The sequence below is a fragment of the Diceros bicornis genome, chromosome 23 (genome assembly GCF_020826845.1).
Source record: "Diceros bicornis minor isolate mBicDic1 chromosome 23, mDicBic1.mat.cur, whole genome shotgun sequence".
Taxonomy (NCBI): Eukaryota; Metazoa; Chordata; class Mammalia; order Perissodactyla; family Rhinocerotidae; genus Diceros; species Diceros bicornis.
This window is the reverse complement of record NC_080762.1, coordinates 8,110,554-8,127,609: the sequence shown is the minus strand read 5'-3', so window position 1 is coordinate 8,127,609 and position 17,056 is coordinate 8,110,554. Positions and strand designations below refer to the sequence as shown.

General features: G+C 37.5%; 1 protein-coding gene across 4 annotated transcripts in view; it reads right to left on the bottom strand.

Annotated features, from left to right (window-relative positions):
- The window catches only part of ARHGAP18 (Rho GTPase activating protein 18), a 171,538-nt gene that overhangs the window by 41,286 nt on the left and 113,196 nt on the right, over window positions 1-17,056 (bottom strand). For all 4 annotated transcript variants that reach the window (XM_058566311.1, XM_058566314.1, XM_058566313.1 and 1 more), the window contains 4 exons: window positions 15,776-15,969; window positions 12,652-12,887; window positions 8,264-8,327; window positions 3,726-3,904 (listed from right to left, as the gene is read on the bottom strand). In XM_058566311.1, coding sequence (XP_058422294.1) covers window positions 3,726-3,904; window positions 8,264-8,327; window positions 12,652-12,887; window positions 15,776-15,969 — 673 coding nt within the window. The remainder of the gene's footprint in view (window positions 1-3,725; window positions 3,905-8,263; window positions 8,328-12,651; window positions 12,888-15,775; window positions 15,970-17,056) is intronic.

The window sequence follows — 17,056 nt, the reverse complement described above, 5'->3', positions numbered from 1 at the left end:
TTTTACCTATTATAAGTTCACAATCAGGAAAGACTTGAACAGTAAAGTTAGACAGTGAGCTAGACCCCAAATGATCAATTAAGGCTTCTTTGGTAAACATGGAACAAGAGAAGGGCAGAAATGGAAAGGTGATTTTAAGCGTGGGGCCCCACATGAATAAAATGAAGAAGGTAGGTGAGCAGAAATTAGTTTGTTAAGGAGAGAATAAAATGAGAGAAAGTTTTATTTCTAAGTCTCTCAAGTGGAGATTATATTTTATGCCCCTGTGTGAAGCAACAGCTTAAAAGTCAACAATGTCTTCAGTTTGTTGAATTAGATGCTACTGCCTTCATTTTTGACCCTTCCTATCTGTTGAGATGAAGATTGGCACTTGTAAAAGACACTTTTGCTAAAGATAGTCTGGGAGCATGGATCATCTCTTCAGGCCAAATGATGCATACTCCTTGACTTTTCCCACTAGGTATAAAAACAGATTCTTAAAACTGTATGATAGGCCTGGAAGTAACCCAGATGGCCACCATTAAGGGACAAATTGAATAAATTACGATACAGCATCACAATGAAGTACAACACACATATAAAAAAGAATGAGAAATATTTCTCCATACAACTATAGAGTGATCTCCAGAATACACCACTAAGTCAAAGGAAAAAAAAAATCAAGGTGGAGAAAAGTTTGTATGGCGGACTACCATTTATGTAAGAACAGAGGGATAAACCATAAAATTAAAAAGAAGTTCACCTGTAAGAGGAGGGAGGGAATCGGGTGACGGCTCAAGGACAGAAGCTAGACTTTTAATACACTTTGTGTTTAAATTTGACTTTTGGACCGTGTAAATATTTTACATGCTTACAAAACAAAATAAATTTCAAAAAAGCAATCCCTAAAAATTGAAAAGAAAATGAAGCAAATTAACCCAACCAGGTATGCAGTTGGTGGCTTAATGGCACAGAGAATAACTATCCTAAGCAACCTACAACATAGGAATTTTATTGTTACATCCCTTTGGGGATATACCCTACCGACACAAACAACTGAAGAAAAGAAAAACAGGTTTAAACTGTTTTCTAATAATCATATTGTTGATGGTAGTGTTAGTATTGTTATCCTGAGATTGCTGTGCATTAATGGAGGATAAAACAAACAGGAAATTATGCAGTATTCTAATATATTATCTGCTGTATCCTGAGAATCACTATTCTCAGCACAGAAGAAAGAAGACACAGAGGTACTTCCGTCCTCTGAAAAGACTTTCTGGTTAGCCATTGCTGATCAGGACACCAGGAGAGTTCCTCTTTCTGGTTAGTTGCTAACCAAAGAGGAACTCTCCTGGTGTCCTGATCATAGTCACAAAAGCATATTTCTACTAAATGGAACCAGGGTTTCTTGCAGAAACAGACGATTCTAGGTCTGAGGCAGAAAACATACCAGATACGCATGGGGAATTTTGTCTAGGGTCATGTCGCATATGTCTATGTCCATGAGTTAAGATACCATTTTTACAAAAAAATTAAAACAAAATAACATCAATTGGTCACTAGTGAAAGATGCTAGGGAACCAAAAAAATTTTGAAAATTGGTAAATTAAAGGAAGAAGTAACCATTTTGAGGTTTTTCTTAAAAGAAGTATTCAAATCAGTAAACAAAAAAAAAATTAGAACATCATTTTGTCACCATTAATAAACTACTGGATCCAAGCACTGATCAGCAGCAGCTGCTCACAAAAAGAGAAAGACAACCAAGTACCTGTGTCTCTTGATACACGATCACATACGAAGGAGTCTTCACAAAAAAATGAACCTGAATCTGACAAATCTAGGGTCAGTCAATTTACAAGAAACAGAAGAATACGGGGATAGAATTAGTCAGAGGGGGAGAACTCTCTACAACTTAAATAACCAGGTTTCTTCAACAAATAAATTTTGGGGGAAGAGAGAGAGAGAGGGAGGGAGGGAAGTAGGAAGGGAGAGAAGGAGAGAGAGCATGGGAGGTGGAGAAGGGGAGAAAGTGGAGGGAGAGGGAGAGGGAAGGAGAGACGGAGGGTTTAAAAGAGTCTTAAAAGACATATCAACTAATCACAATGCATGAACATTATTTGGATTCAAATAACCTATAAAAAAATCATTAAATTTGTGATACAATTTGAAATTTGAAACCTGACTGGATATTTAAAATTAAAAATTTTTAGCATTTTTTTAGGTACAAGAATGGTAATATGGATATATGTTTTTTAAAAACCTTCTTTATCTTTTGCAAATAGATACTAAAATATTTACAGATCATAAAATATAATTCAGAGATATGTTTCAAAATAGCACAGAATAAGGAACTAGATGGGAATATGGATAGGTCAGGACTAGACATAGGTGAATGAATGTTGGGGCCAGGTAATGAGTATTGGGGGGTTCATTATACTCTCCTTTTTAACTTTTGCATGTGTGAAATTCTGCAAAATAAATAAATTAATAAATATATTTTTTAGAAATATAAGATATTCAGTAGCAATGAGAACACTCAGCACACAAGCTTGGTTTCTAAATACAATCTGGTACTAAAAGGAACCAGCGCTCCTTGAAGAAATGGATTCTTTCAAGTCTGAGTGGAGAACAGTACAGGGTGAGCCTGGAATATCTTGTACTAGGAAAGAAAAGAATGAGGAAGGCATGTTAAAATGACATAGGGACCAGCTCGAAGGGCTCCCATTGGTCAAATTTCAGTAAATTTGAACATCAAAGAAAAATGATTCATAAAACACTGAATGAAAAAAATGGAAGCCATTAGTCCATAGTGATATCCAAAAACAAAAAGAGAAAAGGGAGGGGAAGCAATTATTACAGAAGATTGCCAGCCAATCAATATAGAAGGAATAACAGAATTGGAAATTCCCCATTTCTCAAATACTAGTTTAATTATTGTTTCAGGCAAGGATACAAATGCATGGTGAAATTGCTGGGCGATAGGTGGTTACTGAGAAACAGAACGTTCGCCCAGTCTCAAGGATCATAAATTAGTACTACCTGCACACAGGAAGAGGCATCTTTACAATGGGGAGATCTGTCAACATCTCCTTAACCAGTGGTCAAACTTCCATCACCAATAAAGGGACCATGTGACATCATGCCCCTCTTCTGATGACACCAGAAAAGGCATAGCATCATCCACGCAGTAGTTTGGCCAAAAATGTTTTAACTTGAATCTAGTCACAAGGAAACAGACAAAATCAAAAAACTGATTTGGATTCTTCAAAAATATTAAAGAAAAAGCAGAGGACTTCATCTAGATTCAAAGAAACCAAAAAGATATGACATCAAATGTCACATATGACCCTTCTTTGAATCCCAGATGGGGGTGGGGAAGGCAGAAGCTATAAAGGACGATACTGTGACAGCTGGGAAAACTTTAATTTGACCGTATATTAAATATAGTTATTGTTTTAGTGTTCAATTTCTTAAGTATTATAGCTGTTTTGTTTGGTATGCCCTTGTTAAGCTAAAAACGAAGTAAGTGTGTATCTGATAGCACAGCATCTCTACAGAAAGACAGATGTAGAGAGAGAGAAAACAAAGGCTGTAAAATGTTAACTGCTGAAACGATCTACATGAAGCCTGCAGGGGTGTTTGCTATACTAGTCTTTCAACTTTTCTATGCGTTTGAAATTTTCAAAATAAAAAGCTGATGAAAAATAAACTCATGCTTAGTGACATCTGAAGAGCGTGCCACGTACAAGTAATGGGGCATCGTCCCCTTTGCTCTTCCGGGTCTTCTCCTTGGAGCTCTCTTTCTGATTGACTGCTTGCTCTGCAAATGATACCTCCAGGTTGATATCTGTTTCAGAGGCAGGTGCCTCCTCAGGAACCAGTGGGATCAGCTTCTTTTCGCCAACAACTAGGCTAGATACTTGGTCTGGGAAAAAAACAAAAGACCCAATTCACATGGTTTGTTTATTTCTTTTTTTACTTCTAATGCATCAACTATACGAAAACCTTTGGGAAGAGAATTATTTACTATAAGGAATAATTAACACATTTTAATAGTAAAAAGTATATTCAAAGAATCCTACCAAGGGTGCATGGGGGGAAGGAGGGAAGGTGGTGACTAGAAATCCATAGTTCAATTGTGGAATCTTTCTCTGAGGTCACAATTCTTAGATTGGGTCCAATTCCAAAACACTGCTGAATGATCTCAAACTCTGAATGAAAAACTTCACAAAAATTTAGCAAATTTAATTGTTGTTTTATTCTACAGTGGCAGATTAAAAGCCGAAAAAAAAGAGGAGGAGGAGGTTAGTTTTACTCTCTCTTAGAACTAACAATATGCCATTTAATTTCCTCACAGTGGGACAGATTCCTGGAATAGACCTCTTCCACACCCTGCACTTCCTTTCTGGAATGTTACCTACCTATCAGAGTAAAAATTCCAAAACAAGAGTTAGTGCCATAACTTATCACTGTGGGAGTCAGGTCTGGAGGTACCTGGTACAGAAACCAATAGGTTTTGCACCTGATTATATCAAAGACCATAAAAGTTCCTAAAACTATAAACCTAGTCAAATAAGTTTCAGATATTTACATCAACATTTCAAGGGTATAATAAGTTTAACATTTTTGTAGGGGTTTGTTTGTTGTTAATCCTCCAGGAAAAAATCAACATTCAAAAACTTCTTTGCTGAAAATATCAGCACTAAGCTTTGGAGAAAATACTTCTAAATTTGACTATTTGATACATTTTTGGTTTTAACACAACTCACATCTAGAAAAACTCTGGAACCAAGGACAGGATTACTGTTATCTTCTCATTGCAGACATTTGACTCAAGGTGAGCAGCTCTGAATTACAAAATAAACTTACATAGTGCATTTACACACTTATATACTAACACAACAAGGTGATGGAAAGTGAAGGTAATCTAAAAATTTAATAGATATATGCCATATATACATATATTATTAAAAGTCTGCTGCCTTCAGAGAGAGATATTTATAGTTATTTAAATTAAAAAGAAAAAATTTTGTTTTACTCAGAAGAAAATTAAGAATAAATATCAATCTAGCCGTATTCACTCCCATTTAATAAGCAGGGCGGGCTTTGTGGGCACACGACCGGTGCAGTCGCCCAGGGCTCCGTGCTCAGACAGGCCCCACGTTGGGTTTAATGCTTTGCTGTTGCCGTTCTGAAATATGAACAAGTCCTACATTTTCAGTTTGTGCTGGGCCCTGCGAATTATATAGCAAATTACATACACAGCTGGTCCTGGTGGCGCTTCACAGTTAAGAAAGTAAACATTTACATATATCAATTCCAAAAATAAGAATACATTTAAGGCTCCTTGATAGTATTTATCTGCTGTCATCCATGCCACATTTATGCTTCTCCAACAGCCTGTGATAATTTTTTAATAAGCATAACCAGGCCATTTTATGATTAATTTTTAAAGTATTAAATGTCAAAGCACAATTTTAGTTTTCTTTTCCCACTGGTTTACACTGTTTTATGTTTTACTGTGAATATGTATGTTGGTTTCCTAGGAAACCATTCTAACAGGGAAAAAAATGATTAGCCATTTTCTTAAATTAGAAGCTACCTTTCCAGAAGCTGAGTGTTTATGGACAAGAATTTTAAAATGACTCCCTTTTCTCCTCAACATCCCCATGTCAGAGTTACAATAAACACCCCCCCCAAACAAATGAACTTTGAATTCAAAACTGAGTAGAGAAATTATAATTTAGTAAGAATACATTTAAAACATACGAATTTCACTCAAAAGGTGGCAAAAATAAAAAATATGGCATACAAAAGCCTAAACGTTCAAATGGTAAATCAAATTAAGGCAGAGAGTAGGAAAAACAGTTTCAGGAGTGATGTAGGGGCGCTGCTACAAGAAATGGGTGGTTAATGCACTAATAAAAGTATCCATGAGTCAATTATCTACTCTCAAAGAGAAAAGTTAACAGAGAATGCCGAGATAAACCATTTGGCTCCTAAAGTCCTAAAGTATGAATAATATAATTTTTTTAATCTATTCTGCTTTGGTTTTGAAATGACAACACCACTGGGTTACAAATGTTTTACAAAACTCCTTAAAAGTTTTTCAGTTGTCCAAAATATCCCCATTTTAAAAAAGAGTTTCTTTCCTCCATGGAAAGCAAAAAAGAAAATAAGACAATATACATATTAATATGAAAGTTTTAAAAAAATTGGGGGCATTATTAATATTTCTAAATGTATGTATTAAACACTGGGCCTTCTATATACATAGAGTTGTATAATTTGATGGAAAGTTGAGATTGATACTTAGCAGTAGATTAACTAATTTGAAATGCAACGACCCTTGCAACGTTAAAACTTTGCAACTTTTTTCTTTAGAATGAGTATCTTTGATTGAACATGTATAAAAGCCCAAGTGTAGGGAAAACATTTAAAATAGACTATGTCGCCCACATCTTCAGATTTCAAGCAGAAGGAGCTCCACTTTTGAACTCTAACGTCTTCCATGCATTTCATTCTGAACCTCTCAGCGTTCGCATGCACTGGTTAATTCACTGGCTAGTGAAAGAGCATGGCATTGCCCAGAGCAGGTATAGCAGGAAACCCTCAGACTTGGATGGCCTCACACACATTCTCTTATTATACTGCTTGGACTCTCTCTGCCCGCTTCATAGCATTCCAGCAAAAGCAGATGTAAATCAGGCAGCAAGTCTGTCACATTTCACTCGCCTCCTGCAAGCCAGGCTGGAAAGTACTCATACAATGAACTTGTCTTCCAGAACTTCTGTGTATATAGCCTATATCACCATCTCTGGCAAAGGAGGAAAACATCAAGAAAAGACAATATTTTCCTCAGTATTCATTTAGCAATTGCCAGTCACTCTCCCCTAAAGCCCAAAGCATATTGACATTGGCACAAAACATTCATCTGTCTCTCCTGATGACCCAGATCCCCAGCAGGCCAGCCTGACTATTCCAGCTTGCTCGTCACATCAGCGTTTGCTGGTACATAGACTTGGGGAAGCACCCAGTAATTTCATTCTGATATAAAACATGTAACTAAAGAAACCTATATAGAATAGTAAAAACCAAGTGCTTTTATAGACATAAATATATAGACATGCATGTGTCTATAAACATACATGTACACCTTTACATATATACACATACACATGTGAATATGCATGTGTGTGTGTGTGTGTGTATATATATATATACACACTTATTTATTTATTTTTTAAGGCAGGGGTGCAGGAGAGAAGTTCTGAGAAAAGTATGGAAGGAAAAATAGAGATAGTGGATGTTCCAAGACTCCAAAATGTCTCCTGTAATGTTGGACTAACCCCTGATTTTTATAGGAAGGTTGGGAACACTTCCCAGTCCTCCACGGTCTACCTGATGCTCTTCCCCAACTACTTTCAATCCAGATACAACACTATTAATGGCAGGAACTCTACAGGTGCCAGGTCTTAAGAACATAAGCAAGAGAAAAGCACAAGTCATTGAGCTGGAATCTGGCAGCCACAGACCACCTTCATTATAGTTTTAAACAATAACACATTAAGGATTAAATTTTTAAGCTTAAATCTATGACCTTAATTTAGAACACTTTTCCTTTTTGTAAATAAATGAAATAGCTATAAATTCTTTCTTGATAAGTACCTAATAAAGTCTCAATATTTATTTTCATCCATGCCTTGAATGTCTAATTCATTTCTGAAATAACAGATATAGAAGAGGAAATGTAAGAAAAGGAGAATTATAATCAATTGCCAAAAAAAATCTTAACTATTTTCTTTAAATTTTTCTAAACTTTCTGAAAAGTGATCCATTTATGAATTAAGAACTTATGATTTAAGAACGACGCTCCACATTCACTGGCTCCGCTTACTAGCTGTATGGCCTTGGGAAAGTGACTTCACATCTATAAACCTCAGTTCTCTCATCTGTATAATGGTTTAAGAACAGTACCTACTATACAGAGTGCTTGAGTGTATTAAATGAGGAAAACAACTCCACATAGAACCTCGCACATGGTAAGCATTCAGGAAAATTGACTATGTATAGAGATGTCAGAACAGACAGAGATATACAAATGTTAAAAAAAAAAATCAAAGGCCCACTACATGCCCAGCCTTATGTAATTATCCACTTCTGTACTTTATATTAGTCTTTTAATAGAATTTGCTTACTGCACTTGAAGGTGAATGTTTTAAAAGGTTGTATCTGTTTGTTACAGTGATAAACCTGAAAATACAAGAGAACAGGTCCAACATACCATCTTTTCCTTGGTATTTGTTTTCATTTGTTCTGACTGACTGTGATTCAGTGCCATCTGGAACCTAAAGATAGAAATCGGGCCATTTAGTCATCTCTAACTCACAACCAGAGATATGGCATTGTAAATAATTCCATGAGTAACCTTCAGAGCGCAAGAAATGCACTCAGAAGTATAACAATCACAGAAAAAAGCACTATGGTTATAATCAACAAGCAATTGCCCAACAAATATTTGATTACCCACAACTAGTAAGACATAATATTAAGCGCTGTGGGGGGCGGCCCCATGGCTTAGCAGTTAAGTGCGCGCGTTCTGCTACTGGCGGCCCAGGTTCGGATCCTGGGCGTGCACCGACGCACAACTTCTCTGGCCGTGCTGAGGCGGCGTCCCACATACAGCAACTAGAAGGATGTGCAACTATGACATGAACTATCTACTGGGGCTTTGGGGAAAAAAAGGAGGAGGATTGGCAATAGATGTTAGCTCAGAGCTGGTCTTCCTCAGCAAAAAGAGGAGGATTGGCATGGATGTTAGCTCAGGGCTATCTTCCTCACACACACAAAAAAAATATTAAGCCCTGTAGGGAATATGAAAAACATCAAGAGTGTCCCTGCCATCAAAATGCCACTATTTAGTTGAGGGGAGAAGACAAACTTATCAAAAAGCTAGTAATATCCATCAACAGATGAGTGGATAAACAAAATGTGGTCTGTCCACACAATAGAATATTACTCAGCAATAAAAAGAAATGAAGTACACGCTACGACACGGATGAACCTTGAAAACATTACACTAAACGAAAGGGACCAATCACAAGGGCCATATAATGTATGATTCCCTTTCTATGAAATGTCCAGAATAGGCAAATCATAGAGACAGAAAGTAGATTAGCGGTTGCCTAAGGGTAAGGAGGGGAATTGGAGAATGACTTGTTAATGGGAATAGGCTTTCTTTTGGGGATCATGAAAACGTGCTAAAACTGATTGTGATGGTTGCAAATCTGTGAATATAGTAAAAACCACTGAATTGTAGGCATTAAATGGGTGAATTGGGTCGTATGTAAATTATATCTCAATAACACTGTTATAAAACAAAATTACAAGTTGGCACATAGGTAATAAAATAGAAATTCTTCAAATTAAAATAAAAAGTTAGTAATAAATGTGAGACAAATTAAAACTAAATTAGCAAACAGGTAATAAGAGCTCAGATATTCAAAGGAACTCCTTTCTCAAGGGTTGGGGCAGTGATACTTGAAGACAGCTGTCCAAGGGTTTATGGACATGGTACAACATACTGGCTCCCCTCACCAGTGAGTGCAGCCAGGCAGTACCTCCTCCTTTGTCAAGCAAGGCTTCAGAAGCAATTCCGGAATCAGGAGTCTAGACCAATCGTACACAAAGGTCTATTTGATTGATCTTTAAAATAACCATTCTATTGGATTTTCATCTCTACACAAAAGAAGATGCCCTTTGTGGTCCCCTCTCCACACATTCCACTTCAAGCTGTTAGCCAAAAAGGACTCGCCCCTCCACCTGCAGTCTAAGGAGAATCTAGAAAAGCACTGAGACAGGTATACAGAGGCCATTAGTGCACTACTTAGAGACTGGTGGTTCCCAGGACAGCGCACAGTGACTACCAAATCGCAGAGGCAGTACGAGGTTCATGGGACTACTCAAATCTCCCTCAGGACAGAGCAATACCATCCTCCTTCCTCCAGCCATAAGACTACAAAAGGCTAGCCCTCCACAGCACAACGAACACAGTGAGTGATTCTAATTTTACATACGAACACACATTTTGGAGCATGTGGTCAGAATTGCTTTCCTTAGCAATTGAAGATGACGTGCAGATGGTATTCATTTCTGTACTGTGTTTCCTAGTGTCAGCAAGGGCTTCAGGAGGAAGCATGTAAAATGGAAGAGCTGAATATGTACTTATTTGAGAACAGCAGAACTGCAAGTGAAGATGGCTGGCCCATGTTTGCTTGAGGGATGGGGGACTTATTTCTAATGGGCGGCAGTGTTTCAACTAAAGGCATGCAGTGTAAGCAAGTTAACACTATTTTCATTTACTTGTGCTATTTCTCTCTTAATGACTCCATCAGATAATACAATTCACCAATTACCTTGGACTCAAACCGTGTGGTTTAGACATTACCAGGAATTTGCTGAGAAACACTTCTTCTAGCATTGAGTAGCAACATCCTCCTGGACAATGGCAGGAATCCCACAGTATACAGTTGCTTAGGCTCAGCTCTTTGCCCCTCCTGTTTTTCACTTTCCCTTATTTCTCCTAGGGAGGGTTCTTTAATTGGGAAGGAAATGTCATAACGCTATATTTCCTTACCATTCATTTTTCTACAGCTGGAAACCTAGTCCAGCCTTTCAACTCCAGTGGATGTCCCAGATAACCACTGGGTGGTAAGCTTAACTGCCGCATAGCAGCAAGGGACCTGCTCGGAGCAATCCAGAGACCCCAAAACTTCTGTAAAATGGACTGGATTTGATCCACAATTGACCATGCAAATAGAGTACAATCTGCAACCATAAAGGATTTCTTGGAAGAATGAAACATCTACAAAAAGCAAAAAACCTCTGCATGACAGAAAGATACCTTAAATATAAGCTCGTTCATTCCCTCATTTTTTTTTTAAAGAATCATAGGATTTTTGTTTCCCTTTATTTATAGTGTAAATAGGCACTCATGTTCAGATTACTTGATATCAGAATCATATACGGAAACCCAAATATAGCGGGATGCAGAGTGGTTAACAGCAAGTACTTCAGAGTCAGACAAATCTGGGTTTCCCATCTACAGGACATTGAGCAAGTTACTTCAAGTCTACAAGCCCCAGCCATAGGATGGAAAGATAATACGCCACTCACAGGACAGCTACAAGGATTAAATGAGATAAAGCAAGGAGAGTAGTGGGCACAGTAAGTGTTTAGTAGTGGTGGCAGCAATTATTATTGTTATCATCATCATTGCAATCGATTGTTCAAGACTCCTTTTGTTTGTTCTCATTCCAATCACCCCACTGAGTCTTCTAGATCAGAGCTATTCAAAGTGTCATCTGAGGGGCCAGCCTGGTGGCGCAAGCAGTTGGGTGTGGGCGCTCCGCTGCGGCGGCCCAGGGTTCGCACTGATGAACGGCTTGTGAAGCCATGCTGTGGCGGCGTCCCATATAAAGTGGGGGAAGATGGGCATGGATATGAGCCCAGGGCCAGTCTTCAGCAAAAAAAGAGGAGGATTGGCAGATGTTAGCTCAGGGCAGATCTTCCTCACAAAAAACAAAACAAAACAAAAACAAAGTGTCACCTGAGGACAAGCCAGAATGTAAAGCAACTTTGACCCTAAGAATATCATGTAGTTCAGCTGACTTTTTTTGTAGCGAGACTTTCTTTTGTGTGTGTGTGTGTGTGTGTGTGTGTGTGTGAGGAAGATTAGCCCTGAGCTAACATCCGATGCCAATCCTCCTCTTTTTGCTGAGGAAGATTGGCCCTCAGCTCACATCTGTGCCCATCTTCCCCTACTTTATATGGGACGCCACCACAGCATGGCTTGACAAGTGGTGCACCGGTGTACGCAGGGATCCGAACCTGCGAACCCTGGGCCACCGCAGCGGAGCGCGTGCACTCAACTGCTATGCCACCGGGCCGGCCCCTGTAGCAAGACTTTCTTGATGATGGAACAGATGATATTAATTTAAATTTTGTGCAAGTTCCTTAGGTCCTCATGCACAAGTAATAAATAGCCCACCAACTGGCTGTTTTGAGTAGCTCTGTTCTAGGCTGCACAGGTCTCTTACTTTTGCCATGCCTTCCCTGATATCTCTTTCTCTACCAGACTCCAACAGCTTCCACTAATAAATTAATCATCTTGACAAACATTTACTCAAATCTTCTATGTGCCTAGGCACTATACACAAAGGGAAGTTATTTCATATTCCAGGGTTTCTATTTTGTAATTCAGCCGCAATTAGCTCCCTCACATTCCACTTCTGTTCATCCCCAAATGAGTCTAGAAAAAAGCAAACATTCCTGCAAGAGTTAATAGATAAGGAAGAGTCCCCTACCTCCTACTTTTCTATAAGTAACAATTGACAGTCACGGTGTCTAGGGGGTTGGGGCCACTCCTAATGCTCCAAGGACACCTAACACAAGGATTATCATCCTGAATTTTAACTTGTTTAATTTTCTGCCCCATCAGTATAACTTCTAGAAGGCCAGGAATCAAGTCCCTCTTGATCAATGCCAGCACGGAGCTTTAGTGCCTGGCATGTACGTGCTCATTAAGTTTTTAACGATTTGAATTAAACTGGATCCGTCCAGTTGATTCTAAGCAATTATTCCTTTGCTTTCATATCAAAAAAGAAAACCTACTTTTTCGTTTGACTCTCTCTGTTGAGCAAATATGTCTCTGACGTCAGGAATCTGGTACTGTTTGTTTTTTTTCCTTAAGGTCTGAGAGACTGTCTCTACCCGCTTCTGAACAGCTGCTGCCTGGGTCCGGGTCAACGTTGATAAAAACACCATGCTTTCTTGGGGATCTCCAGCAGCCTCTCCGAAGAGATTGGACAAGCCGGCCTCCTTAAGCCACTCTTCTTCCAATTCTCCCTCTAAGACAGCAGGAAAAAAAATGGTATTTAAATCACAAAATATGAGAACTTTTACATTTTTTAAGCTGTTTAAAAACTCTTACTGAAACTCATTTATCGCAACCCAATTGCAGTGCTAAGAACCATTATCGGAAGCTTGGATGGCTGCCATCAACTCCAGCCACAAAGATATCAAATTTTAGATCCATTTCACATACACTCAATTAAAATTTTCAAATGACTTCACATATAATTAACCTCTATAACTTCCCTGCAGATTAACTAGGGGAAGATAATACTGTTCCCTTTCCAGAGAGGAACAAGCAATGAAAAGATAAGTTACCTCCATCAAGTTATAGAAGGAAGTCAGTGCAGGGGATAACCATTAAAGCCCTGTTTCTTGGCTTAAATTCAGCACCACCTCAGAGGACAACATTAACTGATGGAAAGGCTTGTGTTCTCTGTCCACTGTAGCTGACAGGGAGTGTGGCAAAGAAGTACAGAGCATCGGGACATCAGGAACTAATCAATTTCAAATTAAATTTTTTAATCCCCCTAGTCAGCACATCAGATTCACGTTTTTTACAAGTAAAAAAAAAAAAAAGCACACTATTTTCAGCAAAAAATTAGCTTATTCTAGGAAACTAGTTAAATAACTGAATCAATTCAAAATACTAAAAACAGCAAGTAAACAGTAAAGCAAATATTGTGTAAGATCTAATGAAAATTATAGAAAAACTGAATGATACTAGAATAGATTCACCCCAAGCACCAAGTTTATAAGGGAAAGTGAAAGACCAATGCCCTGGGACACAAAACACCTGCACCCATCGCCCATTTCTGCACCTTGTTAGCCCCGTCACTTCGGGCAAGTCACTTAGCCTCCAACTGACTCTGTGTTCTCATCTGTAACCTGGAGCACAGCTGTCCTGGCTGTCTCATAACCAAATGTGAGACTGCTATATGGAAAGAGCTTTGCAGGGCTCCATTACAGCCCGTGTCACACGCTAGAGAACTGACTAGTTTGCCTGTCTATCCTTCTACACTATAGAAACTCCTTGAGGGCAGATATCAAGTATTAATAAGCTTGGCTTCAAGAAACGTAATGTAGCACCAGGCATTCTGCATGCCAGGCACAAAACCTGTTTACTGACATAAAAAGTCAGCCATTATTATTAATGCTGTTATGGTAGAACTCAGTATAGGTGTATAAAACCAAATTGCCAAAAAAAAGCTGATATTGCCATGATAAGTCAACAAGACTGTAAGATAGAGTCACTTGTGCCATTAAAAAGTAGAGGCAAAACTCAAACAATTTAAAGTGAAAGAAAAGGCATGGGCATGCAGAAACTTTCCCAACTCTTCTTGATAATCACATTATGAACAACAATCTATGAATTCATTTTAATCTTGGAAAATTATGAAATAGTTAATGACACACAGTTATGTATCAGGCTTGAATGCTGTTTTCTGCAGAATATTTTCTCTTTATTCAGCAGACCACTGGTATGCTGTTTCCATCTTGAGACACGGAGACAGAAAGGCTGAGAGATACTATTAATTATCACAAATAAGCTCGACTTTTCTGGTAAAGTGAGAAAGAATGAGAGTAAAATCAAAGAGAACCCAAACAAAAGAATGAATTGATTTTAATCTTCTTTTATAAACCTAAGAACTGTTAAATTGAGAAAAATCTCCAATTTTCTTTTTAAAATATTATTGGTAGATTTTTCAAGCAATGTTATAGCAAAAGAGAAAAACCTATTTATGTCGATGTCACTGCCTAAACAACTCAGTGCTAAGTCATTTAGTTAAGAAGTCATCCACTGAAAAGGAGGTCATTATTAGTATGGGTCGTGAGGCACTGACTGTGGCTCTTACTGTTCTAGCATGTATATCAACTTATACACCAAAGACATACTTACAAACTTACAGATGGCACAAGGCATAGAAAGAAAGCAAATATAATAGATGCCAGAATTGGGCATCAAAGACTTGGTGACCTCTTGAATTTGAGAGATTGAAAGGAAAACCATGAAATTTAAGAGAAAAAACGTTTCACATGTTTCTTCTAGAGTATAAAGTATAGTAGGAGGCTGTAGGAAATATGTCTGAAAAGAGGCTTAAGAGAAATTATGGACCAAATACAAGAAAGAAGCAAATGTGGAGGCTAAAAACGCTAATGCTGTCTTCTTCTGCCCAAATCTATACCCTTAGATTAGGTGGCTCTACATGTGGCATTGCATCCAATCTGGAGTACTCTACTTTGAAAGGTAAGATGGCTACGACTGGGATAGGTCTGAAAACCACCCACAAGGATTGGTCTATGGGAATCTTTTTTCCTTCTGGAAGGACTTGGCTCTAGGAACAAGATAACTATCCACAAATATTTATCACGTAAAAATAGAGTAGACTTGTTCTGCTCTTCCAAAAGGCAGAAGAACAAGTCAAAGGAAGAGGACGCAGATTGTAAATCAATAAAATAAAGAACATCAAAACAATTCAAGCTGACTGACCAAAGGAAAAACAGTAGCCCTGCAAAGTAGTGAGCTTTCCATCAGCATCTATTCTCACTAGAGGCCAAATGACCCTATGGCTAGGGTACCACAGAAGGAGTTTAAAGGGAGCTTAGATGATTTCAAAGATCAGGTCTAATACAGTAAGCTTACTCAACAACATTTTAGCCATATCTAAGACTAAGTGAATTTACTCATGCCACTTACATTTGGCAGCTACATCCATAAATCTGCCACAAACAAGTAATTTTCAAGTTGAAAGGCAACTGGCATTATCTTTTTTTTTGGCTTTCCTATCTTTAAGGGTTTTATTTGTTGTTCTCCTCTTCCTTTCCATGTATTAATCTCCCATAAACGCACATACAAACAAAAAAAGTTTTATTTATTTATTACCATCAGGCTCTTTGACGACCATCACTCTTTGATCTTGTCTATTCTCATTAGATTTCTTGATATTTTCTAGTTCAGTCCAATAGTCCTCCATAGATACTTCATCCATAGAATCCTGGGAACTTGATCGATCAAATGTAGGCTTCTCTGTGACTTTGGTGATTTCCTGGTTCATAGCGTACTGGCCGCATCTGCGACTATATTCAAAAGAAAACATGGCTCGTTTTAGTACATGAGGAAGTAGTATAATTTCTAAAATAACACAGCACTGAGCTGGAGAGTTTGGAAACTGTGTAAGTTCTTAATAAAACCAAAGAGATATGTGTTTTGAAATGGTTTGCCTTGAGATGCTACTGACGATAATATATTTGTAGAATGAACCAAGAGTTTCATTCTCTACAGAAAAGTATGAAGAACAAATAGCAATATGATAAATCATTTTTCTATTTCCATCTCACTTAAATGATCTTAAGACTCCTTTAAACCTGAAACTTTGTTCTTAGAAAACAACATGTTAAATCTTGATTATAGGCTATTAATTAAACCGGGATTGAATTTGACATAATATTTCACATTTATCATTTATATCTGTAAACCAAACTCAGTCAACCCTCATATTGCAAAATATCTGCAATATCTGAATTCCCATTTTATTTTTGGAATTAAAACACAAATAGAAGGATAATATATTAAGTTCACCATTACACTCTACTATAGAAAGCAACTTTTAATCTTTACTTATAAATGTATCCATTACTTAAAATATGGTAAAACCTCATTTATTGGAAAAATTCATTTATTGGAAATTCTAAATAAATAGCTAGGAATTACCTCAAATGTTTATTTCAAATATTATCTATGAAGAAAGGGATAAATTGAATAAATGAAGGTATTTTTATGACTCCAAGTTAACTATATTTTTTCTTTATAAGTCATATCCCACCTATTACTAAAATTAAAGGACCTTATAATGAAAACTCATATATAATAGAAATAGTAAATTATTGTCTGATTATTGTTCACATTGAGATGGGGGGGGAAGCCTAATTACTTAAAAGAGGAAATGATGCTTCAGTTATGGTGTTTCCCTTTCATATTCAATAATTTTTTAAAAATACAATTTGAGTGGGGACTATAAATGGTGAACTAGTGTTTTGTTATTCTAATTTCAAATTGCTCTTTTATCTCCCAAGAGGACTTTAGGAAATAATACTTTGCTAGATTGGTTTTTCTTACTGCACATATAGAAAATAAAAAGACATGCAATAAAACAAAATTCTTTAA